The 24,488-nt window shown below is 42.1% G+C and overlaps 1 protein-coding gene across 4 annotated transcripts in view; it reads left to right on the top strand.

The window, feature by feature from the left end:
* The window catches only part of RPS6KA2 (ribosomal protein S6 kinase A2), a 464,767-nt gene that overhangs the window by 398,217 nt on the left and 42,062 nt on the right, over positions 1 to 24,488 (top strand). For all 4 annotated transcript variants that reach the window (XM_075064103.1, XM_075064105.1, XM_075064106.1 and 1 more), the window contains 3 exons: positions 6,550 to 6,652; positions 16,471 to 16,601; positions 18,737 to 18,862. In XM_075064103.1, coding sequence (XP_074920204.1) covers positions 6,550 to 6,652; positions 16,471 to 16,601; positions 18,737 to 18,862 — 360 coding nt within the window. The remainder of the gene's footprint in view (positions 1 to 6,549; positions 6,653 to 16,470; positions 16,602 to 18,736; positions 18,863 to 24,488) is intronic.

Below are 24,488 nucleotides of genomic sequence, written 5' to 3'. Positions count from 1 at the left end.
AAAAAAGGCTGAGTTAGGATTCTATTCATCACGGATCGGATTCATATATAAAGTAGGAGTGAATTTCATTCCTTTCATCAGATCTGGCTGATAAGGTGGGAGTTCTTTTTCTTTCCCACTCCCTCTGTTTTCTTTACCAGACCACACATTCAACATAAAGATCAAACTAAATTCACAATATAAATTAATTATAGATGTTATCAACAGCAAAAGCTGATCCAGGGATGTGAATTCTGGTGCCCTTTCTGTCATTTGCCATTAGTGTTGTTAAGGGCTAACATTTTAAAAGATAGCTCAGCCTTTCGTCTGTCTGTTGGATTTTTCTGTGACAGCAGCATCTTTCTATTTCTGGAAGGTGTCTAAGGAATAACTTAATTCTTCATCAAAGACACTCGGCTCAGTGCAGGAAATTACTAAATAGTTCTTAATTAAATTAAATCATTTTCTTTTTCTTGATATCTGCCAGATGCATGCATAGGGCATTTACATCTGTGTCTCTTTCATGTATCCATTTAAAATGAATTGTGATAACTGTTCATGAATAATGAGAGACAGATGTGAGTCCCAAACACTTTATTGACAGCTCATTACATGCATCACAGCGAAAGAAATGTCCAGTGACCACCCAAGTTTGCAACAGGAACTGAGGGCAAAGATATTAACAAAACATAATAGCAAAACTTAAGTAGAGTTGGTACTAAAATCAGAATTTCTAGTCTGTGGGAAATTCTGATAATTCTAAAAATGAAAATAATGGGACAAAAAATTTAACTATCAAAATTTTTGGCAGAATGGAAAGTTCTGAAAAATTTCAGTTTAAAACATTATGTTTCTACATTTCCATTGGAAACTGAAACTAAATGATTTGACATCTCCAAATCAAAATGTTTAATTTCAACTTGGTTCAGCCTTAACCTGAGATGCCACAGTGACTCATGGGAGCTGAATTTATGTCTCATATACCTCCGTTTCCTGATATGGGCCAGGCTTTCTGGTGATACTACATTACCCATGGTGTGCTATGGTCACGTGAGTTCCATGAGGCATGGTGTTGGTTCAACCAGAGGGGAGACTGTGGTGTGTCACAGAGGTGTAGTCTAGCCATGGAACCTACCCCACAGAGAAGAATGGGGGTATGAGGCATCCAAAGTACAGCTCCCATGAGGTGCTCTGGCAGCTGAAACATACCCAAAGTAAAGTCATACTGACCAAAAACAACTTGAAATGAAATATTTAGTTTAGATTTTCCTGATGGAAAATTGACACATTATTTTCAAAATAATTCCCTCCAAAAATTTTGATTTTTGCAGAAACTGCATTTTCTGTCAAAAAAAAATATTTCGACAGAAAGTTCCTGACCAGCTCCAATTTTAAGCTGTGTACAAAAAGCATCTCTGTATAGCAGATATGTTCAGATGCAATAGGCCCTCAATTACAGAATATATTTTTTCACTTGTCAAACTAAGCAAAATCTTGACAGGTTTCCTAGCCTAGTGTCGAAAATATGAAATAGGTAATTGCAAAAAATGTCAGGGTTAATTCTCCAAACAAACTGGAGCTCTAGAAACAGAGTCCTCGAACTGTCAGAGGCCTCTATGTGCATTCTGGTGAATTAGATGTGAATTAATCTGACTATAATAATTGTCAGAGCCTCAGAACGTTTGGGGATTTGATAAACATACAGAAGCTTGGATGCTTATCCAAACCTGTATGCCTGAGTATATCATTCTTTCTTCTTTGAGTGCTGGTCCGTATGTGTATTCCACTGTGGGTATGCATGTGCTCCGTGCACCTGAGACCAGAGAATTCTTGTAGTCTCTTGTTGCATGACAGCACCCCTGCCCTCCTCAGGCTTCACACCAAGAGCATAAGGGTCAGGGCAGACCAACCAGCTCTCCAGGTCCTTCTTACTGCTGCATGGCCTGAGTTGGAATCCTCCAGTGTTCAGAGCTGATTGTTCTCTTGTGTAAATATTCAAGTTATGCTGTTCTCAGGAATTTTTAATTGTTAGTGTTTTATAGCTCCCCAGTTACCCAGTGTTAGAATCCCCACCTTGGGAATTCTCCTAGTCACTTGGTGGGGTACTTAAATTTTTGCCCAGCATATCGGACTTCAAAAACTGTGTCTCCTGCCCCCATTCCCGTTCAGTCAGCAACAGCCACCAGGGTTCCCTCTGCTGCCTCAGAGATGCTCACATCTCTGCTAAGTGCAGTACCTGCCACTCTTTTCCCAACCAAACGTGGAAAGCATGAGAATTTCAGCTTTGGAAGCACCTTATACATTGGCCAGGATCAGCAAGAAGCATGCTCTCCAGTACTATGTCTGACTCCAGAGTGGAGACAGGAGCGGGAAGGACTCTTTGGTTGGGCCCCCTTATGAGAGTAAGGGGCACTCTCACAGATGTAAAAGCAGATCCACTTCTAGACCCTCAAAGAGGAGAGATCCCTCACCAACCTTCTACAAGTCAGGTGAGCCTTCACGCTCAATTCATAACATCTGAGGCCCTCCTAAAACTTAATGGCATCTTCAAAAGACTCATAGGAGCAAGATTTCTTCTGTATCAGCATCTGCATCAACTTGGACACTAACTGTGGTGCCACCTCAAATGAAGCACTGGGATAGGAAGGACGAGGAATCACTGGTACTGTCAATAACTGCACAGATGGAGACTCAATCACCGGTGGTACCATCATGGCCACATAAGGAACTACCATCTATACCTACTAAGGGGTGTGATGGGGCGAGGCCAGATGGCTACACTAAAGTACTGAGAAACAGGTATGTTAGCCCCAGGCTAAACAAATCCCTAGTACCCTGGTAACCAAATGGCAGTTGCTCCAGGTTAATCAAGGCACCTGGAGCCAATTAAAGATCTTTCTAAAAGAGACAGTTAGAAGACGCTTACTTTAACTAGAACCACCTGCAAGCCAACAAGGCAGGCTATCAGGGCAACGTGGGTTTATAAAGGAGCTCACTCCGAGTTAGGCGAGGGAGGACAGAGACGAAAGGAGCGTGTGTGTGAGAGCTGGAAAAGAAGGCCACGGAGCTGAGAGGTGTACTGCTGGAGGATTGACGCGAGCGACAAAGCATTATCTCTAGTATCTTCTTCAGAGAAGGCCTGTGTGAGATAAAGAAGTGTGTTGAGGATGCATGGGCGAAGTAGCGTCCTAGGGATGTTATGATGTCATGCAATCTGTTACACCAGAGGCCACTTAGACAGCTTGCTGAATCGCACTAGGACCTCTGGCTGGAATTCTCTCGGAGCTAGATGGGCAGGCCTGGTCTCCGCCACTAAACCTCCCAACTCCTGATCAGACACAGGAGGAGCTGACCCAGACTGTGGGTTCCACAAGAGGGGAAGATCACTGAGGTGAACAAATCTGCCAATAAGCGCAGGATCCACCAAGGTAGAGGAGGAACTTTGTCACAGGTGGCACAGAGTGACAAGACACAACCTCCAAAGGTGCGGGTGATTTATACCACTCTGGACTATATCTTTGACCTCCCAGATCTACAATTTCCTTTGTTATCAGGACCGATCCTCATCAGAGAGATACAAATGCCTGTGGGAATCCAGGACTCTGGGAGAAGTCTATCCCCACCCCAGTTCACTAGCCCTGATTTCCTATCACGAATCTGTTGGCACTGCCAGTGGACCCAGATCCAACCTTTGCATCTTTGGGAATATTGCTTGTTAGTCACTCACAGTGGCATACACATAGCAACTAGCACTCAAAGAAGAAAGAGAAGTTACTTGCCTTGTTATAACTGGAATTTGCTGAGATGCGTGGTCCCTATCTGTATTCCGCTACTAGCTCTCCTTCCCCTCTGCTTCAATCATGACTAGATTTGCAATAGAGAAGGAACAAGGGAGGCAGTCTACCCTGCCCCTTACACCCTCAGCGTGCCGCTTGAGGCGAGCAGGAGCACAGACATGGACTAACAGATGCTAATTGAAAGAATTCTCCAGTCTCAGGCACATGGAGTGCATGCGTAACCACCGTGGAATACAGGTAGGGACCACACATCTCAAAAAACTCCAGTTACAGCAAGGTAAATAACTTCCCTTTACTGGGACACACTGAAGTTGTTACATCATCCTGAATCCAAGGAAAACAATAGAATCTCTTTACACAGCTAGTAACTCTACATGGTTCTGTGTAATTCACCATGATTTCTAACATTAGTCAATTATATCTTTCTGTGACAGACCAACATGATCATTCTTTTCTGAAGTTTTTTATTTATTTATTTATTTATTTGGGAGGAAAAAGAATGAACAGACAATAAAAGACTGAGACACACGTAATGAAATCCTTTCTTTGGCTAGGGAAGCAAAGTGAATTTTTCCCCCAACTATGTAGCATAAATGATAACACATGCCATATATTAGAGTAATTCACCCATTACAGAAACCATACATTAAGGAGAACCTTCCTGCATGTGAAGAGTGGGGAAAAGCATGTGATCAGCTCCATTAAATATTTTGAAAAATCAGCTAATTTATGAAGCTGTTTTATTTCTTAAGAGTTAGCTTAAAATATTCTTTCCAAACACTACTGAAGCTGAACTCTCAGCTCTTATTGTGGCTTGAAGGTTAATACAAACATTATATTTGTGCTTAACCCTATTAATTATTCAGGGTGTTCTGTTTTAATCAGCTCAGCCCTTTGAAGCCAGAAGCCAGCAATGCTGATAGAAGAGGGAATATGGTCCAGTGATGAAAATAGAGGGCAAGGAGTCAAATCGAAGCTCTTTTCCCAGTTCTGGCATAAAGCACACTATATGGTCTTGGTTGGCTCATAGAGGATCTGACCCAAAGCCCATTGAAATCAATAGGAGTCTTTCTATTTAAGTCAGTGGGCTTTGGATCACACCCAAAAACTTTGTTCCTCACTTTACTTATCTATCAAACTTATATAATTACCCATTGTATGGGAGTATTGTGAGGCTTAAGTCATTAATGTCTGGAAAACATCTATGAGATATTTGGGTGGAAAGTGGTATGGGATGCAAAGTACTGTTATTACTGGTTACAAGTGTAGTCTTCCTCCCTTCCTTTCCAACACAAGCACACCTGCACAGGAATGCTTATCTGTACATGCCATCTCCCAATCCCTAGTATTATCCCTTGTTTCACCGGCAAGTGCCTTAACTGGACGACTCCACCCATCTGCAGAACCGTCTTGCTATCTCACTTTGGCAAGTTCTCATCTTTCCTATGATTTACCTAGCCAGCTGCCACACCGCCCTCCTTTTCCAGTCATGACAAATGACAAAAAAACAACCTGTCATCTGTTTAGACTGTGAGCAGCTTGCGGCAGCAACTGTCTCTATTTTGTGTCTTGTATGGCATCAAGCAGGTTGTTGGTTCTTACCAAATAATAAATACTAATAACACAGTGACCCTTTCCCTCAGCACCACCTAACGAAGGCCACGAATGCTTGGTTCCTACTGTCGGCTTCAAATTCATAGACTCATAGAATTTAAAGTCAGAAAGGACCATCATGATCACGATCTCCTGCACATCGCAAGCCATAGAACCTCACCCACCCACTCCTGTAGTAGATCTTAACCTCAGGCTGAGTTACTGAAGTCTTCAAATCATGGTTTAAAGCAGGGGTAGGCAACCTATGGCAGACATGCCAAAGGCGGCATGTGAGCTGATGTTCAGTGGCACTCACGCTGCCCAGGTCCTGGCCACCAGTCCGGGGGCTCTGCATTTTAATTTAATTTTAAATGAAGCTTCTTAAACATTTTAAAAACCATATTTACTTTACATACAACAATAGTTTAGTTATATATTATAGACTTATAGAAACAGCCCTTCTTCTAAAAACATTAAAATGTATTACTGGCACACGAAACCTTAAACTAGAGTGAATAAATGAAAACTCGGCACACCACTTCTGAAAGGTTGCCGACTTCTGGTTTAAAGACTTCAAGTTACAGAGAATCCACCATTTACTCTAGTTTAAACCGGCAAGTGACCAATGCCCCATGCTGCAGAGGAAGGTGAAAAACCCTAGGATCTCCGCTAATCTGACCCAGGGAAAAATTCCTTCCTGACCCCAAATATGGCAATCTGTTAGGCCATGAGCATGTGGGCAAGATCCACCAGGCAGATACCTGGGAAAGAATTCTGTCTAATAACTCAGAGCTCTCACCATATAATGTCCCATCACTAGCCACTTGAAACTGTCTGCAAACCTACAAACTGCCTCCCCAGAAAATCCCTGGCCCAGCCTGGAAGAGCAGCCAATTCCCAGGTGAACACCTAGCTTGAAAATTTGTGCCATTCTGTAGCTAAAGGATGCATTTTGAATAGACCCTGGGTCATAATAATTAAAAATGGCAAAGACTTACTAGGATATAGATATAATCAGCAGGAGCAGCTGCTGCATTCTCAAGTATGTCACTCTCTGCCAGTGTGGCACATAGTTCTCCTGACAGAGGACATGCTAAAGGAGTGTGTGATCCTGCACTTGGACCTGACTGCTGCTATGGTATGTTATATCATTGATTGTTCTCTGTCATTGTTCTTGTAGAAACTATATAGGAAAGAAATCAAGCCACCTTTTAAACCAGCAGTGGGACGGCCAGAAGACACATTTCATTTTGACCCGGAGTTCACATCACGGACCCCTACAGGTTAGCATCAATAATGAGATGGAACAGAAGTGATGGATATTTTCAGTTAATAGCTCCACCCCCACTGAAGTCAATAGGCCTGATCTTTTGTGGAATCAGTGGGCTTGTCAGGTCAAGCCAGCAGGAAGCTGTGAGTGCTCAGCATTTCTCAGGAACAAGCCCATAGTTACTTCTCCAACTTGTCATTGGGTATGTCATCCAGAAAGGAAAGGAGCCTGATAGTACCAAAACTGAAGAAAAATTGCAGTTTTTATTGTTTGATTTTTTATTTTGGGGTGGGTTTTTTGTTGTTTTTCTTTGCTTGGTTACATTAAATGACTGTTTTAAATGACAACAATTTCAAAGGATTTGACGGCTGTGCAAGTTAGTATGTAACTCTGTTACACTTCTGTCTGATTTAATTGTGAAATGCCCTAGAACGCTCTGACCAGTGGAACTTGATGAATGGTAACTCTGATGGAGAGGCAAATTCTCTGCTGGCAAAACTCCAGTGAAGCCAGTGGATTTATGCCTGCAGAGAATTTGGCTCATAACATCCACCTGGTTAATGACCAATAAATGCTCCAGATGGGACTGTTGTTCGTATTTTTATTCATAATTTCCACTTCAGACTAGCAATAACATATGCCAGACAGTATATTTTAGGGCAGTTGTTACCCTTGTAGGTCAATCTTTTGAACAGACAACAATGGTACCAGTAACTTCCTAAGCACTAATCCCAGCTGCAACGCTGACTCTCTGTGACCTTGGACAAATCATTTAACCATTCTGCCACTGTTTCCACATCTGCAAAATGGACACAATACTTAACTATGTGCCCTACCAGCGCGAAGAGTTACTTTTTGTTGTTTGTAAAGCCTTCTGAAGATGGTAAGTTAAAATAATGTTAAGTATTAAAATAAAATTGCAGCCTCTGGCTTCAAGCTTCAACCCCCAACTTGTCTCAGAATTATAAGAAATGAGTGAATCAGTTCTAATAAGTATAAAACCACTAGAGATGGGTCATGGCACTTGGACCCAAAGCTGAACTTTCCCATAGTTTTGATTCGGACTGATTGTGGTTTTGCCTAAGGCCTCTCTCTTAAAAATAATCCAAACCTTCACCCAAAGCTTGACTCAAACTTTTCACGGTGTGAAAAACGCTTGTAACACTTTATTTTGATCACCCATTTACACTTCCTAATTTTTTGCTACAGTCAGGCTCTTGAGGCTGTTGCAGGCCCAGGGAGAGCTGCATCCCCTGTAGGGTACCAGACATTTTTACACCACTATTTGTACATTTAATTCAGATCTCTGTGGAACCTGGAGGCACATCTGTGAAATGCTGGAAACTTCACAAGCTAGTCTGTTCTTGTGAGATTTGTGGTTTGGCAGTTAGTTTGAAGAAAGTGAGATATATCTAAATGCTTTTGGGGTTCACACTGCCAGTTTTATTGGCATGAAAACCACTGTCTGCACAACTGAACTGATGAACAGAATTACATAGTTTATACTACCTGTGTTCACAGGTATTTTCTGATCATTAATTGTCAGATTCAATTTGATATTTTGTGCAAAACAGACTTACATGGGGACTCTTTTTTTTTTTTTTTAATTATTTGGCCTGAGCCCCATTTACATTAAGACCCTCTTCCGCTGCCAGGGCTCATGTGATTACAGCACAGGAAGGCATACCAATGCTGGGTTTAATCTATCTAGCACAGGTAACAATAGTAGTGAAGTCACGGCAGCACAGACTTCAGCATGGGCTAGCTGCCCCAGGACAGTCTCCCCAGGGAGTCTGGGTACATACTCGAGTCGCTAGCCCATGCTGAAGCCTGTGCCACCACATCTTCACTATTCTTGTTACCTTCGGTAGCTAGATTAAAGCTAGTAGATGTATGCCTACACACGCTACAGTCGCACCTTCATTTGCAGAGTAGATGTATCCTTAGTCTAAATACGAATCAGGCCCAGTAATTTTAAAATGAGTGTAAATGTGATCTGTTGCCACTTTAAGACCCCCTTACACTTCCAGAGCAGTGTAAAGGGTCCGCCATATAAATAAAAATCAGGCCCATCTACAGTAGTCCTTGTCCCAGCACCATATCTTTGCTAAGAAATAGTTTTCCATTGAAATAATTTATTTTGTTAAGAAAAAGAGAAGGAAATGGTGAACAATCCCATGGTTTCCGTACATCCTATGGGTCTGTTGAAACTGTAAACCAATTAAACGTCTCTGTTGTGGTTTATTATGTTTACTATGAAGCTTCTGTGTTGTGGGTCATTATGTCACCCTTTTACTGTATTGTAATTTTAGCCTTCTATTCACAATTAATCATCATCATAACTGTTTCTTAATTTAATGTTATTGATTATGTTCTAGTAGTAAGTGGAATTATATTACAGAAGCCTAGTATTTGTATCAGTTACTGTTCAAATTTGTAGTTTCTTGTCATTGATGTGTATCCATTAGGATCGAGGTTATTCCCTGAAATAAAGTGGTGTCTACTTGCTACCTTCCTGCAACATAAATATATAATTTGTCCTAAATGTTTTGTGGACATCAAAAATACTTGGACAAGTGCGATTTTGTGGTAATGGATTTTTGCTGGATAAGTGATTGGTGCAATATGAGGTTGCTTAGAATTAAAGAGTTTCAGATAAATATTTGTGTATGTGAAAAAAGGTATAATAAGCGCTAGGTATTATCTGCTTAAATGCAATAGGGTAGGCCAGGAGTAGTCAATAGGCAGACTGTGGGCCAAATATGGACCCACAGGTGCTTTTGAATGGACCCCCAATTTTTTTAACTTACTTATTATCATTTTTGTTTTATTAGTTTCTCTAAAGCCTGGACTTTGGCTGTATCTTGACCAAGAAATTTGGACCTTGACAAAAAATAATTGACTACCCCTAGGGTGGGCTTTGAAGAGTGCCACTTTCTAAGAACCTATATAATAAAATTATATTACAGGGTTCTTCAAGTGCTCCACTGTGTGAATTCATACATCAGTGATGAAATGAAAAAACAAAGTAGTGAAGGTTGGACAGGGCCCGCCTCCATTATACTTGTGTCCACCCAATGTTTAGGTGAATTCTTTGCTTTTAGGAACACTCTGATCCCCAGATTAATGCGAATGATCTACTGCAGCATACTGTGGTGTCTGATCAAGAGCCAGCTGGCTGTGTACCTACTGCAGGTATTTGGAGGGGAAGGTGTAGGCCCACTCAAAACTAAAGGCCCACCCCTTGAGCCAAGGTGAGGAACCGCAAAGCCCAGACCACAACTTAGTTCGAGAGACAAAACAGGAGAATGCAGGGACAGGAGTCAAGCTCATAGGGCCAAAATGAAGGATCCAGAGGGGGACATCAAGCAGAGAATAGCATCCACAACTCCTCCAAGGAATACAAGGAGCCAGTGGACACCACCCAGAGATGTGAAGCAACAAGAGAATGGAAACAGGCCCCACAGTCTTAGAGCAGCTTCTCTACACCCCACCCTGATCAAACGTCTTCCTCCTGGTCTGCTGGATGGCCATTTTGGCCAGCACCAGGAGGAGAGGTTGACAAGGAGGTCTCACGATTTTGCTGGGCCATGGATGAGGTGTGCAAATACAAGGAGGTATGGGAGAAAGTGCAGCCAGAACCTCTGGAGGAGGCAGAAAAGGGGCTGCAGCCTTATAAACGCTACATAAATGTGTGCCAGGGTCATCTTCTTGCTGCTTGGCTGTGTAGATCTACACTTGGAAGAGTATATTATACAGAAACTCTCGTAACCATAGGATCATTGTATGTCTAATGGGGTCAAACAGGAGCATGTTTTGTTGTTTCCTTTCTGTCATGATTTGGACCTGAGAATTATCCACCCTGTCACTATTGACAAATTCAAACAGATAGTGCTATAAAGATGGCCTACCGGTATATCTTGGTCATGATAATTCTGTTGCTGAGTTTTATTGAGGCTGCCAGAAAGAAATAAAAACAAAGTACAAGCATAACCTGTTATTTTACATTCTGAATGAGTTCTCCTGTCTGGAAAATATTTATATATCATTTTGGCCCCAATAACTTACCATTTGAATAATTTGCTACATCAGAAGTTGTTTTGTATGGTCTAGGATAGAATAGACAAGAAGTCAGGATTCCTGGTTTCTGTTGTGAGCCAGATATCCTGTGTGACTTTGTCACTTCATCTCCATGTCCGTTTCTCTATCTGTAAAACAAGGATAACAATGTTTAACTCCCAAGTAGTATTGTGAAACTCAGTTAATTGATGTTTGTAAAGTACTTTGAGATCTTCTTATGAAAGATGCTATAGAAGTGCAAAATGATTTTTTTTTTTTTTAAGTTTGAGAGATCAATATGCATTTGAGAAAGACAGTGCGGACAGATTAAAGTCATGTTTTTAGACATACTAGCTGGTTGTGGTCAACTTTTGATATTGGAAACAAAATAATTAATGCAATTCTTGATGAAGAAATTGGCTGTGGATTAGTATTTAGATTTTTAGTAGAAAGGCACTGAGGTCATAGCGTTTGGAGCAGGAGCTGAGTTTTCCTAACGTTCAAGTATTTGATTTGATTTTGATTTGGGCCTGTCCCTACACCAAAATGTTCATTCCTACTTTTGTATTAACCAGGTTTGTAAAATCAGATGCCAGTGCAGCATCTGATTTTGCATGAGGCCTGGTGATTCAGTGTGAGATTTTGGAAAGAGAGAACTCTCCAATATGCTGAGCTATGAACAGCCAGCTCAGATAATTTTAACAAACAAACATGATCTTTCTGACATTCTGGAGATAGGTCTGACTCAGTGTGTTTATTTCTAATTCATGTCAAAGCTAAGAATGATCCCTGATGAAGTACGTACCAGCTGCAACCTTGGCTGCACTGACCTCTACAGTGTTGGGCAGATCATTTCCTCTTAACATGTTTGTCCTATGCTGGCCTCATGTGGTGTTTAGATGTTGCTTGTAATTATTAGAACTGGGAGCACTGGCTGTTGGCAGTCTGAAAGGACAGGAAACAGGAAGGAGGGGGGAGGAGTTGAGGAGGCGGAGTGAGAGTTACAGAGGGTGGTGCTGCAGCTTGGAAAAGAGGTTTCCACTGTAAAAAATAAAGTCCCGTTGAAGCTTGTTAGTAACTTGCCTGGTTGATACAACATTTTGGCGACGAGGATGGATCTTCTGCCTCTGAACCCACCTGCACCCTTTCTGCAAAGCCTAGGTGAGCCTCCAATTGCTTTTACTGTCTGGATCCATATGTTTGAGATTTATCTGCTTGCAATCAGTGCTACAGAGATTTCTGAAGTAAGAAAGCGTGCTCTGCTAATCCACTGCCTTGGAGCAGAAGGGCAGCATATATTTTACACTTTTCCCCTTGCAGATGATAAATATGAGCCTGCACTCATTGCATTAAAGAACTTTCTTGTGCCAAAAGTGAATGTAGTAGCTAATCACTACAGATTTTCACCAGCGTGAGCAGAAACCAGGGGAGACTATAATGCAGTATATTGCTTCCCTGAGGAGTCTGATTGTAACTTGTGACTTTGGAAATATGGCAGATGAGATGATTAGAGACCAGCTCATTGAGGAAACAACCATGCTTTGTGTAAGAGAATGCTTACTTCTAGAACCACAACTTACACTAGAAAAAGCAATAACCATTGCTACTCAGATTGAGTCAGCTACAGCCAAAATAATGAGCAGAGATACAGAAAGCACAGTCCAGGCTGCGACTCCTTTGCAGAAAAGTTTACTATCACTGCAGACAAACAATTGCAAAAGGAAAACTAATAAAAAGCCACTGAATCAGCAAATGCAAAAGACAGTAAAAGCATGCTTTCGCTGTGGATCCCCAGAACATCTTGCAAGCTACACAGGATGTCCAGCAAAAGTTGCTCAGTGCAATCATTGCAAAAAGATTGGGCATTTTGCTAAAGTATGTCACAATAGCCAGTTCAATCAACATGTGCATGCAGTTACAATACCAGATGTTACTGTGCTGAGCGTGGACAAAAACACTACTGCACGTATTCCAGAACAGATAAAGTGCACTGTAAACATTTCCACCATATCCTCAGACAAATCACACTCTATTCAGTTAATGCTGGACACTGGCTCAGCAGTATCTATACTACCTGATTCCATCTATTTGCATTACTTTAAAGATATGCCTCTTACTGAACACAAACTTCAGTCGGTGTGCTATTTGAAAAAACATATTCCAGTACATGGCTGCCTGCTGGCAATAGTTACTTTTGGTGATTGCTGTGTAACTGCAGAGTTCTACATTGTCTACAAAGGCACTCCTATCCTTGGCAGAGATTTATTAGTTGCTCTAAATCTCAGGGTAGTTAAAGGACAAATTGATCTTCCTGAGCAAAGCACTCTTGCGGTACACACACCAGTTTCAGCTGGGACCCAAGACCAGGTTGAGGAGAAACTCGGCTGTGCTTATGGGTTTATGCATAAAGTTAAAATGCGGAATAATGTGATGCCTGTATGACAGAAATTACGGCCAGGGATGGACTCTCAAATTAAAGCACTCATAAAATCCTGTGTCACTTGCCAAATGCATGATAGGACAGCAATGACATGTACCCCTCCAGAGCCTGTTCCTCTTCCTGAATCTGCATGGGAAAAAGTGGTGATTGACATTGTAGGACCCTTTGATACTACTCCAATCGACTGTCATTATGCCATCACTTTAATAGACTATTTCAGTAAATGGCCTGAGGTAGCGTTTACATCGAAAATTTCTTCTGCTACAATAATTAAGTTCCTCTCTTCAGTTTTTAGCAGGAAGCTAACCCCAAAGAACTGGTTTCACATAGTGTTAGTGAATTTACTTCCCTGGAGTTTGAAACTTTTGTAGCAGAGAGGAACATTTTACACAGAAGGTCATCCCTATATTACCCTCAAGCCAATGGGGAAATTGAGCAGTTTAACAGAAGTTTGAAAGAGAGCTAAACTGGAAGGGCGACTGTGGATACCCTTCACTACTAATTTCTTGCAAGCCTACCGGGCTACACGACATGCCACAATGCAAAGATCACTCACAGAGTTACTGCATGGAAAACAGATGAATACTAAACTGAACATTGCTGGATTGTTAAAAGCACGACCTGATGCCCCAAATGAGGATGATGTAAGAAAAACAGTTGAACAGAACCAAGCAAAGTATAAGGCTTTCACAGACAAGCAGCGGGATGCTAAGGAACCAAAGTTTGAGTGTGGTTCCTTCATTAGAATACGAAAACCTGGAATCTTATGCAAAGGGAACCATAAAGTCACAGCTCCTCTTAAAATCATAGAGAAGAAGGGACCTTACACCTATTTACTTTCTGATGGGTGGGTATGGAATGCTTCTTGTCTTGCACCTGCCTATGCACCAAGAGGAAATTATGCCAATACCCAGTCTGCATTGGATGACTTCACTATAGAACCAACACAACAAGAAATTGCACTGGAACCGGGGCTTGAGGGACAGCCTGTCAGATCCAAATGATGACCTGCCTGGACTAGAGACTATGTTATATAGTATCTACAGTGTTTTCAGTGTACTATTTCTGCCAACAGTATAGTGTCTCGTTTCATATTTGTTCCTGTGGTTAGAACAACATTTATTTTAATTGGGAAAGTTTCTTAAGAGAGGAAGGAATGTGGTGTTTAGATGTGCTTGTAATTATTAGAACTGGGAGCACTGGCTGTTGGCAGTCTGAAAGGACAGAAAACAGGAAGGATGGGGGAGGAGTTGGGGAGGCGGAGTGAGAGTTACAGAGTGCAGCTGCAGCTTGGAAAAGAGGTTTCCACTGTAAAAATAAAGTCCTGTTGAAGCTTGTTAGTACCTTGCCTGGTTGATACAACACCTCAGAAGAACTGTTTAGAGCCTCTCTCTCTCTGTTCATTATTCTTACTGCATTTCTAGGGGAAATGTTCAAATTGGGAAATGTTTATCTTGCTGGGTAATTCCAGGGCACTAAGGACCATGAACAACTGTGCATGCCAGGCCCATTGACATCAATTAACATTACTATTGATGTCAACAGAGGTTGCACGCAAGAATCAAGAGTTGTATACCTGACCCTAGGGGGATGTATGCTCTTTGCTCAGGTGAAACTGGATGTCCTACAAGTTTTCTAGAAGGAGATACTTTAGTAAGGAAGGTTTAGCTCCTTAACCTTTTTGTAGAAAAATGCTTGCTTTGTAACTGAAGGAAGTATCAGAAAAACAGTGAAAGAGGAAAAAATAAGTAGGCTAAAATAGCATGGGTTTTAGAATACCCATCTAGTAAAAATCCAGGGGATGGTACCAGTAGATATTACTGAGCCCTGTTATTTGCTTTGTTTAAAAATGTTTATAAGTGTTCATTTTAAAAATGATAAATACAGTTTAACTCTTATTTTCCTTGCTATGAGAGGTTAATTCTTGGGCTGGCTACCAGAGAATGTTGTATGAGTGTGTGACTCAAAGGGCAGAAGGATTTAAACTTTTTAAGACCCAGAAACCACCCCTTTCATGGGCTTTACAATGAGAGAGGGCCTTAAGGGAAAGAAATATCCCTGATGATCCTTTCAGAGTAGTTGGTCCAGTTGGTCTATCCAGGGGCAACCCTACATGCTCTTCCTCCCCCCCATCCCCACATGGAATAGGTGACTGCTCCCACCCCTAAACCTGCTAGATTTCAACCAGGCCAGGAACCAGCTGTGCAGAGGCACCATACATCTTCCATTGCTCCAGACCTGTGGTTTCTTCCCAGTGCCCTGACCCAGACAACACATCTCCATTCTTGCTTCTCTACACTCCTTCTGGTTGTGGCAATTCCCAGGTCTCAGGAGCAGGGTTCTGGGGGCAAGGGAGGGAGGGGGGAATAATTCAGTAGAACCTCAATTGAACAACCATCTTACATGAACCACCTTTCACAGCTGAGAATAAAGACCCTCCGTAACAATAGTGATGTTGATGAAGAACACATTGACATCCCTTCACATTCCAGTGGCTTCAGTGCCTTGGACTGAAGGACAAGAAGAAAGCCAAGCAGTCTGCCACCCTCCAACTTATGCACCATACCTACTCTAATTTTAGATGTTCAATTTTATGAACTGTTTGATTTTTGAATTCAGTTCCCAATTAGTTCATAAAATAGGAGATCAGCTGTCCAGCCGTGAGTTGTATTTTTTTTCCCTGGGGAATTTCCACAAGGCCAAAGGGCAGGGCCGGCTCTAGGCACCAGCACTCCAAGCATGTGCTTGGAGCACCGCTTTTCAAGGGGCAGCACTCCGGGGTTTTGTTGTGTTTCCTCCCCCTCCCTCTTCAGCGGCAGTACTCCGTTTTTTGTTGTTGTTGTTGTTCTTGCTTTGGTGGTGGCATTCCACCCCACTCCCCCTCCTTTTTTTTTTTTTTTTTTTTTTTTTGCTTGGGACAGTAAAAAACCTGGAACCGGCCCTGCCACAGGGAGAGCAGTGCCCCAATCTGCCCATGCCTTCTCCCAGCCTGCCCAGCCCCTTCCCTCTCTGCATGGACCCCAGACTTGTGGAGTGCCCTCTGTTGTAATGGTGCTGTGGAAACTGCTGTGCAACAAGGGACTGCCGTGCAGGAGAGGGGAGCTCCATGCTTGGATATGCCCCTCTGTGTTCAGATACAGGGTAGGAGGAGGTGATCCATGCATGCATCACTGAGATAATGGTGAAGACTATGAGTGTGTGACTGCTAATTTCATGGGGCTTGCTGTTGGATGGTAGTGGTGACCTTCATTGCTGTAAATGTTGTAGCATTTACTCTCCTTCTGATCTCTAGGTGTCCAAATCATGTAGTCATACCCTCGTTTCTTCTGCAGATTCCCCTGGTGTTCCTCCCAGTGCCAATGCTCATCATCTTTTTAGAGGATTCAGCTTCATTGCATCCAGTTTGGTGCAGGAGCCTTCACAGCCAGATTTGCACAAAATCACAGTTCATCCAATTGTGCAGGTACTGACACTTTTGATTATACTTCACATTTGATGAGCAGATATATAGCAGCATCATATATTTTAAACTACATCAGCCAATCAGATTATCCATCCCATGTCTATTTACGTACAGCCCACAGTTTATCCACCCTAGGCTATTTACATACAACCCTCATAAGGTGCAAAAAGAGAGATATTCCGAAGGCTTTTAGTTTTACGTTCAACTTTCCTATTTACTGGCATAAAGAAAATGTGAATCACACAATTTAATTATTGAAACAAAGTGCGCTTCTAAATACCTGACAATGAGCTGGCTCATGGGCATACAAATGGCCATACTCGGTCAGACCAGTGATCTATGTGGATCAATATCCTGTCTTCCAAAAGTGACCAGTGCCAGATGCTTCAGAGGAAATAAACAGAAATTTGTTAAATGTTCCAATCCCTGTCATCCAATCCCAGCTCTGACAATCAGAGGTTCAGTGATACCCACAGAATCTAGTGCACATCCCTGACCATCTTGGTTAATAGCCATTGATGGATTTGTACTCCAAGAACTTATACAATTCTTTTTAACCCTGTTATCATTTTGGCCTTCACATCATCTCCTGGCAATGAGTTCCATAAGTTAACTGTGCATTCTGTGAAGATGTACCCTTCTTCATGTTTTTTTTAAACCTGCTGCCTGTTAATTTCATTGGGTGACCCCTTATAGAATCATAGGGTTAGAAGGGACCTCAGGAGGTCATCTCGTCCAAGCCCCTGCTCAAAGTAGGACCAATCCCCAGATTTTTACCCCAGTTTCCCAAATGGCCCTCTCAAGGATTGAACTCATGACCCTGGGTTTAGCAGGCCACTGCTCAAACCACTGAGCTATCCCCCTGGTCCTTGTGATGGGGAAAGTAACATTTCCTTATTCATTTTCTCCCCACCATTCATGATTTTATAGACCTCCATCATATCCTCCCCTTAGTTTCTCTTTTCTAAGATGAACAGTCCCAATCTTTTTAATCTCTCTTTGTATGAAAGTTGTTCCATTTCCCTAATAATTTTTGTTGCCCTTCTCTGTACTTTGTCCAATGCTAATATATGGAAAGAAGGGGGGAAAAACACTTCAGGGATGTTCCCTCCCATACATGCCACTACAGCAAATTCCAATTCCAGCCTGTTCACTTACTGCTGTGGGGAAAAGAAGCGGTTTCTTTACCCAGTACCCTCCTCTCTTCTTGGCTCTTTTGGGAATGGCAAAGTGAGTATCAGCTGTGTGTGAGGACGGTTTCTGCCCACTTACCCACCAGTGCAGATTTACATGCAAACTAAAAGAACTTCACACACTTGAGTGAATAGCACTGCGACCACATGAGCATTGCAATCTGGCACACGAGGTCTTTTCTGTTGCACTTCATGGGGAGTGCCCCTGCTTATGGTATCAGCTTTCATCCCGCTAATATTCTGTGTGATACAGTGTAGTATATTTTTTATATAGCTTGTTTTGTACAATAATAGCACAGAACACTTCACAGGCAATTACTGAGGCTGGCCAGAAAACAAGAATTCCATTTTGCAAAAAAATTTCAGGATTCAGCATTAGGCTTCATTTCTCATTGGCCCAAAATTGAGACTTCAAAATTCTCTGTGAAAAACAAGACAGACAGACAGGCAACCTTCAGAATAGTTAATATCTCAGTGGTTAGGGCACTCACCTGGCACCTGGGGGACCTAGATTCAAGTCTCTCTACCCTAACCACTATCCTCTATTGAGTCAGTGTCTCAATCTCTCCTGTTGGAGCTGTTTCACTTTGCATATAGACTTAAATATTCATTGGGCCAGAGAGAGAATGTGATTAATTTCTAATGGGAATTGGATCTCCAAATCCCAAATATGGCTAAAAACATCTCAGCCATTGTTTGTAGATATATAATTGTAGTTTACTGAGAGAGGACACCAATAAGGAAGGAGACACATTTATTTAGAAAGTGGCCACAACTTCACTGAACTGAACTTAAATAATTTCTAAGGACAATGAATCTTTGGTAGATGTTTGGAGAGGGTGAGCTCAGCAGTCTCTTTATTGTCACTGGCCAGGAGTCTTCTGTTTTTATGGTTCAATAATGCTTGTCTTTTGATTTCCCTTGTTTTGTTTTTCTCTGCAGCAGTTACATGGGAACAATATTCATTTTACAGATGGATATGAGATCAAGGAGGACATAGGTGTTGGCTCCTATTCAGTATGCAAGAGATGTGTGCATAAAGTAACAGAAGCAGAGTTTGCGGTGAAGGTAAGAAATCATCCTGGCAGATGCAAATATATGGTCAAGGCTGCTCCATTACATTGGGCATCAATCTGGCCACTGACTCATCTGTTTTTCAGAAGGATTAGGTATTGAGCTTCAGGGTTCATACTTCTGATTTAACCTCAGCAAATGAAATTGCAGAGGGAAACGACCTTTCATTCTCATACAGAATATCAATTCAGTCAGGTTTAGATTATTGTTAATCATTTCAGTCACTCTCCCTGCTACCTAGATAATAGATTTGAACAGGATCTAAATTGAAATAGCCCCCAAATGAAGAAAAAAACATTGTGAAGTATACTCCTTATAAATGCAAACCACCTTTGTTTCTCATTCTCCGTGGTGTATTAAACTATGACACTTCTTTAGTATAATTAGAGATGTTTGGGAAAAGAAATATGCTGCACTATCATAGGCACCTATAATTAATCAGATTCCTTGCCCCTTCTGTCTCCTTGGCATTCAGACACACTACCAATGCACAAAGGAGACCAATGGAGAGATCCAACAGAGAATCAAAATACTAATTAAATAGACTTCAGTTAGACATGAAAGAAAAAGCAAAGGACTTTACACTTGGTAGAGTAATACTGTGAAAATAATGTCACAGTGCACAGCTGCAGCAAAGAAAGCCAGCAAGTTGCAAGGGTGTATAAAAAGGAGATTATTTCCTATTAGAAAATAATGGTCGCTCTGTATAATTCTTTGGTAAGGTCACACCTGAAGTATTAAGTTGCAGCATCTGTTGCCTGTATTAAATAAAGAATACGCAGGTATTAGTGAGAGCAGAAGATGAAACCCACAGGTCTGGCTCATGGTCTGGAGGGTTTGTCTTTGGAAGGAAAGTTCCAAACATTAAACATGTTTAGCATCCAGAAGAAAAATAGATACTAACAAAAAAACTCATGTGTCAGAGAAGTAGACAATGACATTTTCTTTCAAAAAGAAAAGGGGACAATGCATGGTGGTGATTTGAAGCTGAAATCAATGGGAGTATTTCCAGAGAGATCTGAGTCCTCAATGTGACTTAGGGTAGTAGAATCAGGCCCAATGATCCTGTATTATCTAGTGGAAGCTTGTGCATAAATAAACATAAGGTAAAGGTGGATATTTACTTGAAATCAAATTGTGGTATGTAGTTGAGTATGTTTGATGAACTTGCAGTATATGAGTGACTTTAGCAAATTACCTGTCCTCTGAATATTTTCCTTTTGTAAGTTTCAAAATGAATTTGAAACTTAGTTTTGTTATAAATTGTGTTTTTGCAGGTGGGATAGGGAGATGAGAGTTAGTTTGTTGATGTCCTTGTTGAGGTAGCAGTTGATTAAGTACACAATCACAAGCTGAAAAGGAGCGGGGCTTCTGTGCGAAGTTGTGAGGTTTTCCATTTAAAGTGAATGGAGAAGTTACAATTTTCCAGTGTCAACTGTTCTTGTCAACAGATGGTATTGGGTTGTAGTAGGAATAATTTTACTTTAATGAAATTACATCTGTGCCTGCACAGAAACATGTTTTGAACCAAAAATGTATTTAATATTTTCTTAGTGTTAAATATTTTGATATCTGTGGAGTAAGCATGAAAACAAAGCTCAAAGGGCTAGATGCCTTTAGGTACTACTAAGATCCTCAAAACCCCTGGTCAGCTGCCACTTAACTCTGTAGGTGCCTGAAGTTCTTTGGCAACTAAATTTCCATTGTTAAAGTCCCCTAGGGACCTAGTTTCTGCCAGCGAGCATACACACAGCCACCTTAATCTAGATGCTTGGAGTCTATCAGATGTCCAAGCCCCAGTGAGTTCCTCAAATTAGGCGTTTCCCCCACCCTATGGGCAGGACCGGCGCCAGGGTTTCTTGCGCCCTAGGCGCACGGCCATTTCACGCCCCCGCGCTGATCCCGCAGCTCTGGTGGAGCTGCCGCAGGCTTTCCTGTGGAGGGTCCGTTGCTCCGTGGCTCCGGTGGAGCTGCCACCCATCTGCAGGCATGACTGCGGCAGGTCCACCGGAGCCACGGACCAGCAGACCCTCCGCAGGCATGCCTGCAGCAGGTCAGCCGGAGCCGCCTGTCACCCCCTGGCAAAATGCTGCCCCCTCAATAATCCTGGCGCCCTAGGCGATTGCCTAGGCTGCCTAAATGGTAGCGCCGGCCCTGCCTATGGGTCCCAAATCTGGGAGGTGTGCAGAGAGCACCCCTAACTCACACAAAAAGGCCAAAGGAGGTGATGGCCATGTCCCCCTTATAGTAGCCTAGTGGTTAGGGTACTCACCCAAGACATAGGAAAATTAGGTTCAGTTCTCTCCTCTGCCTGATGTGGAGCAGGGATTTGAACTTGAGTCTACTCCCTCTGAAGAGAGTGCGTTGACCTGCAGGATGTTCTGGGGTAGGCCCTCACTCCTGTTGAAGCTTTTGCAGTTTGTGTAAATAATTAAATGGTCCTTGGAGCCAGAAGATTGGAAACCCCAGCGAGTGCCCCAGCCACCAGGCTAGAGAGTCATTCTCACTCTTTTTCTGGCCCAGTGTTAGCACTTAAGAGACTATTCCCCCACAGGACAGTGGGGTCAGCAGCAAAGGAGCTAGGAACATGACTTTGTGGAATCGCTGCAGGAAGATATGAATAATGTCACTGAGTGAATAATCTCTGCCAATTGCCCAGAGGAGACAACACATCATTCTGCACAGTCCCTGTTGGGAATTATTCACTATTTCTGTGTAGGAAAATAGATTCTCCATAAACTGAGTCAGAGTACTGCAGCCAGAAAATCCACCCAATAAAAGGAACCTCTTCCTAATCCAGAAACAGTATGTTTGTTAAAACGTATGGCATTTCTCCCCTTTTTCCCCACTATTGTTCATCTGCCTTCTCTGTCCACATCATGCAACTAGCTGGGGTCATAGTTATAAAGGTATTTAGGCACCTAAAGATACAAAGAGAAGCCTAGAGGGATTTTTTTTAAAGCACCTAAGCAGTTTAGGCACCTAATTCTCATTGGCTTTACATAGGCATTAGGGACCTAAGTCACTTAGGTGAGCTGGGTTTGTCTATGCAGGGGGGTTCTTATGTACTAACTTTAGTTTGTGCACATTAAAATGACCTGCGTCTACATTACACAATTCTTAGAGTATTAAACTGAATTACAATTAGACGTAGGTCTTGTCTGGCAGGCTGAGATGTGACTCTGCTGTGCATTAGCTGTCCCTGTGCACCCTGCTGCTGTGCACTAAGAATTCCCTAAAGTGCAATCCGCTCCCGTTTCAAAGCAGGGTAGCTCAGAGCACACTGACAAACTCTCAGTGCACATCAGCAGGGTCCACATGGGCATTGACTGTGTGGCAGGTTAGTGTGAGGTAGATGTACACCCCTGCTTGCCACAAACTAAATGTTCATGTAGGCAAGCCCGAAAGCTCCTGGTTGCCTAATTCACTTATAAAACTGAGCATTATGTGCTTTTGAAATTTTTCCCTCGGGTCTTTTTTCCACCTCACTTCCAAGTTACAAAGAATTAAACTAAAATGGTTGCTAGAGGTTTATTGTTTGGTGTGCAGTTTTGCAATATAAATACAGGTAATGTCACTCACTTCTCCGAGATCCCTAGGAAGGCACAGACACAAGGAAATGAGTTGGAAAAATGATCGTTTTACAGATCTTTGCTCTGGTTCAGAGCCTTCAAATATTGACGTGTTTGCCAAAGCAGGTATAGCAGATGTCTTGGGATTTTATACAGCAAAGGGGATTGGTTTTGTCAAGCACGTTTGCAAGGATTATATTGGTGTATTGTACCAGTGGTGTCAAAAAATAAATGAAAATCAGGTCAATCTATTTAAGTTATCTCAGTATTAAGAGAAACTAAGTCACTTAAGTAAAAGGAAAACACTTCAGCGAGTATGTGTGTGTCTGAGGAGGATATTGTACCAAAGAAAAAAACAATTGATATGAGATCCCCATAACAGATCGAGAGCTTTGTTTCAGAGAAGAAAGGCAACAGCTTTGCTACAACAAATCAGACACTGGAAAACATTCCAGAGACTTGAGGCACTCTTGGAGAAAAGTTTTCTTTGTTTAAATACTGTGGCTGATTTTCAGCTTTGATCTCTGTATGTAAATAGCAGTGAAGATATGGGGCTAGATTCTCAGATGTGTCCATTTTCCACTGGCCAGAGTTGAAGTGAGAGTGCAGAGGAGCTGGCTACCTCTCTCTGATTCGAGGGCATGCTCTAAACTACATGGGTTGTTTCTAGCCCACAGGGACTGTTACTCTAGTAGAGAATGGCCAAAGCAGAGTAGTGTTCCAGCCATGATCCCATCTGCTCCAAACATGCCACCTTCACCAGAGGCTGCAGATGTGGATGGTACAGGAGCCAGCTGTGTTAATTAACTCCATGCCAGCTGTGGACTCTCCCATGCTGAAGGAATCCCCAGCTAGTAAGATCGGATGGCTTTCTGGCCCCTTCTTACTACTGGAGCCAGCCAGAGTGACTGGATCATGGGAGAGAATCTGGCCAAAAAAGCATAAAGTACAGATGGGCACAAATGAACACCCAAGACCTGAACACCCCAGCACCTTGAGGAAGTTGGATCTGGAAACTGCATCTGAATGTAATGACTTTATCCTATCTGTATAATGTGCCAAGCCAACAACCTGGCTCCAAACACTCCCCAGCTCTGAGCAGGGTCAAATTTTTGATATAGAGAAAAATTTTACAGCATGAGCCCCTCTCTAGGATAAAATAACATTTACTTTTAGCTTATAACGCTGATAATTAGTAAGCATTCTGTGGATGCATCTCCCCCTGTATGTTTTGATATAGGCTGATTTGGGAGAAAGGTGCATTTTACGTAAGCTGTACAGATACAAAACCAATGGAGAAGCAGTGTCTGCAAGTACAAATGGAAAGGCAGTGTCTACAAGCCATCAACAGAGAGAAGCTGATAACCCATCATAGTGATGGGCTATTATTGCAGGGTCCTGTGTAATCAGTCTCCCAAAATACATGTATTTGTGTGCTAATGACACTGAGTGAAGTGGTCTAGCACAGAAAGCCCAAGTGGTATATATCATAATTAACCTTTACTTCTCTTCTCCTTTCCATTAATGCTCACAGTTGTAATTTGCTGGTTTTCAGATGCTTGACCTAAGTAGACATGAAAACATATTAGTCTGAAGGCTAGAGAGTACTCAATAAAATGTAGCTCATTGCACAATATTCTCCTCATAACCTGCAGCTATATCAGGAGTTTATTATTAAGTGCAGAAAGCACTGAATAACTACCAAGATAAATTTAGCCTTCCAACACTGTCTGGCAGGCTGATGCATTTGTGTGGTGTTCTTTTAAGGAAACAGGCATTTGTATGTCTTTGTTTATTGAAGCAAAAAAAGGAAAAAATTCTGCCCTAAGGTCCTCTAGTCTGATAGATTGTTGAGGTATCTGTATTATTTGGACTGCTTTGCCTGGCTGCTCGCTCTCTCTGAAAATGGGAGTCATCTGTCTGAAATGAAGCAGATTGTAAACTCTTCAGGGGAGAGACCATGTTTATGTGCATTTGTCTGCAAGGCACCCACCACACTTGTGGGCATGGAATAAATAAATTGCCCACTAGGAAGTGTAATGAGAATT

Source organism: Chelonoidis abingdonii, chromosome 3, assembly GCF_003597395.2.
Source record: "Chelonoidis abingdonii isolate Lonesome George chromosome 3, CheloAbing_2.0, whole genome shotgun sequence".
NCBI lineage: Eukaryota > Metazoa > Chordata > Testudines > Testudinidae > Chelonoidis > Chelonoidis abingdonii.
The sequence above is the reverse complement of the archived record's forward strand: the minus strand, read 5'-3'. Positions and strand labels throughout refer to the sequence as shown.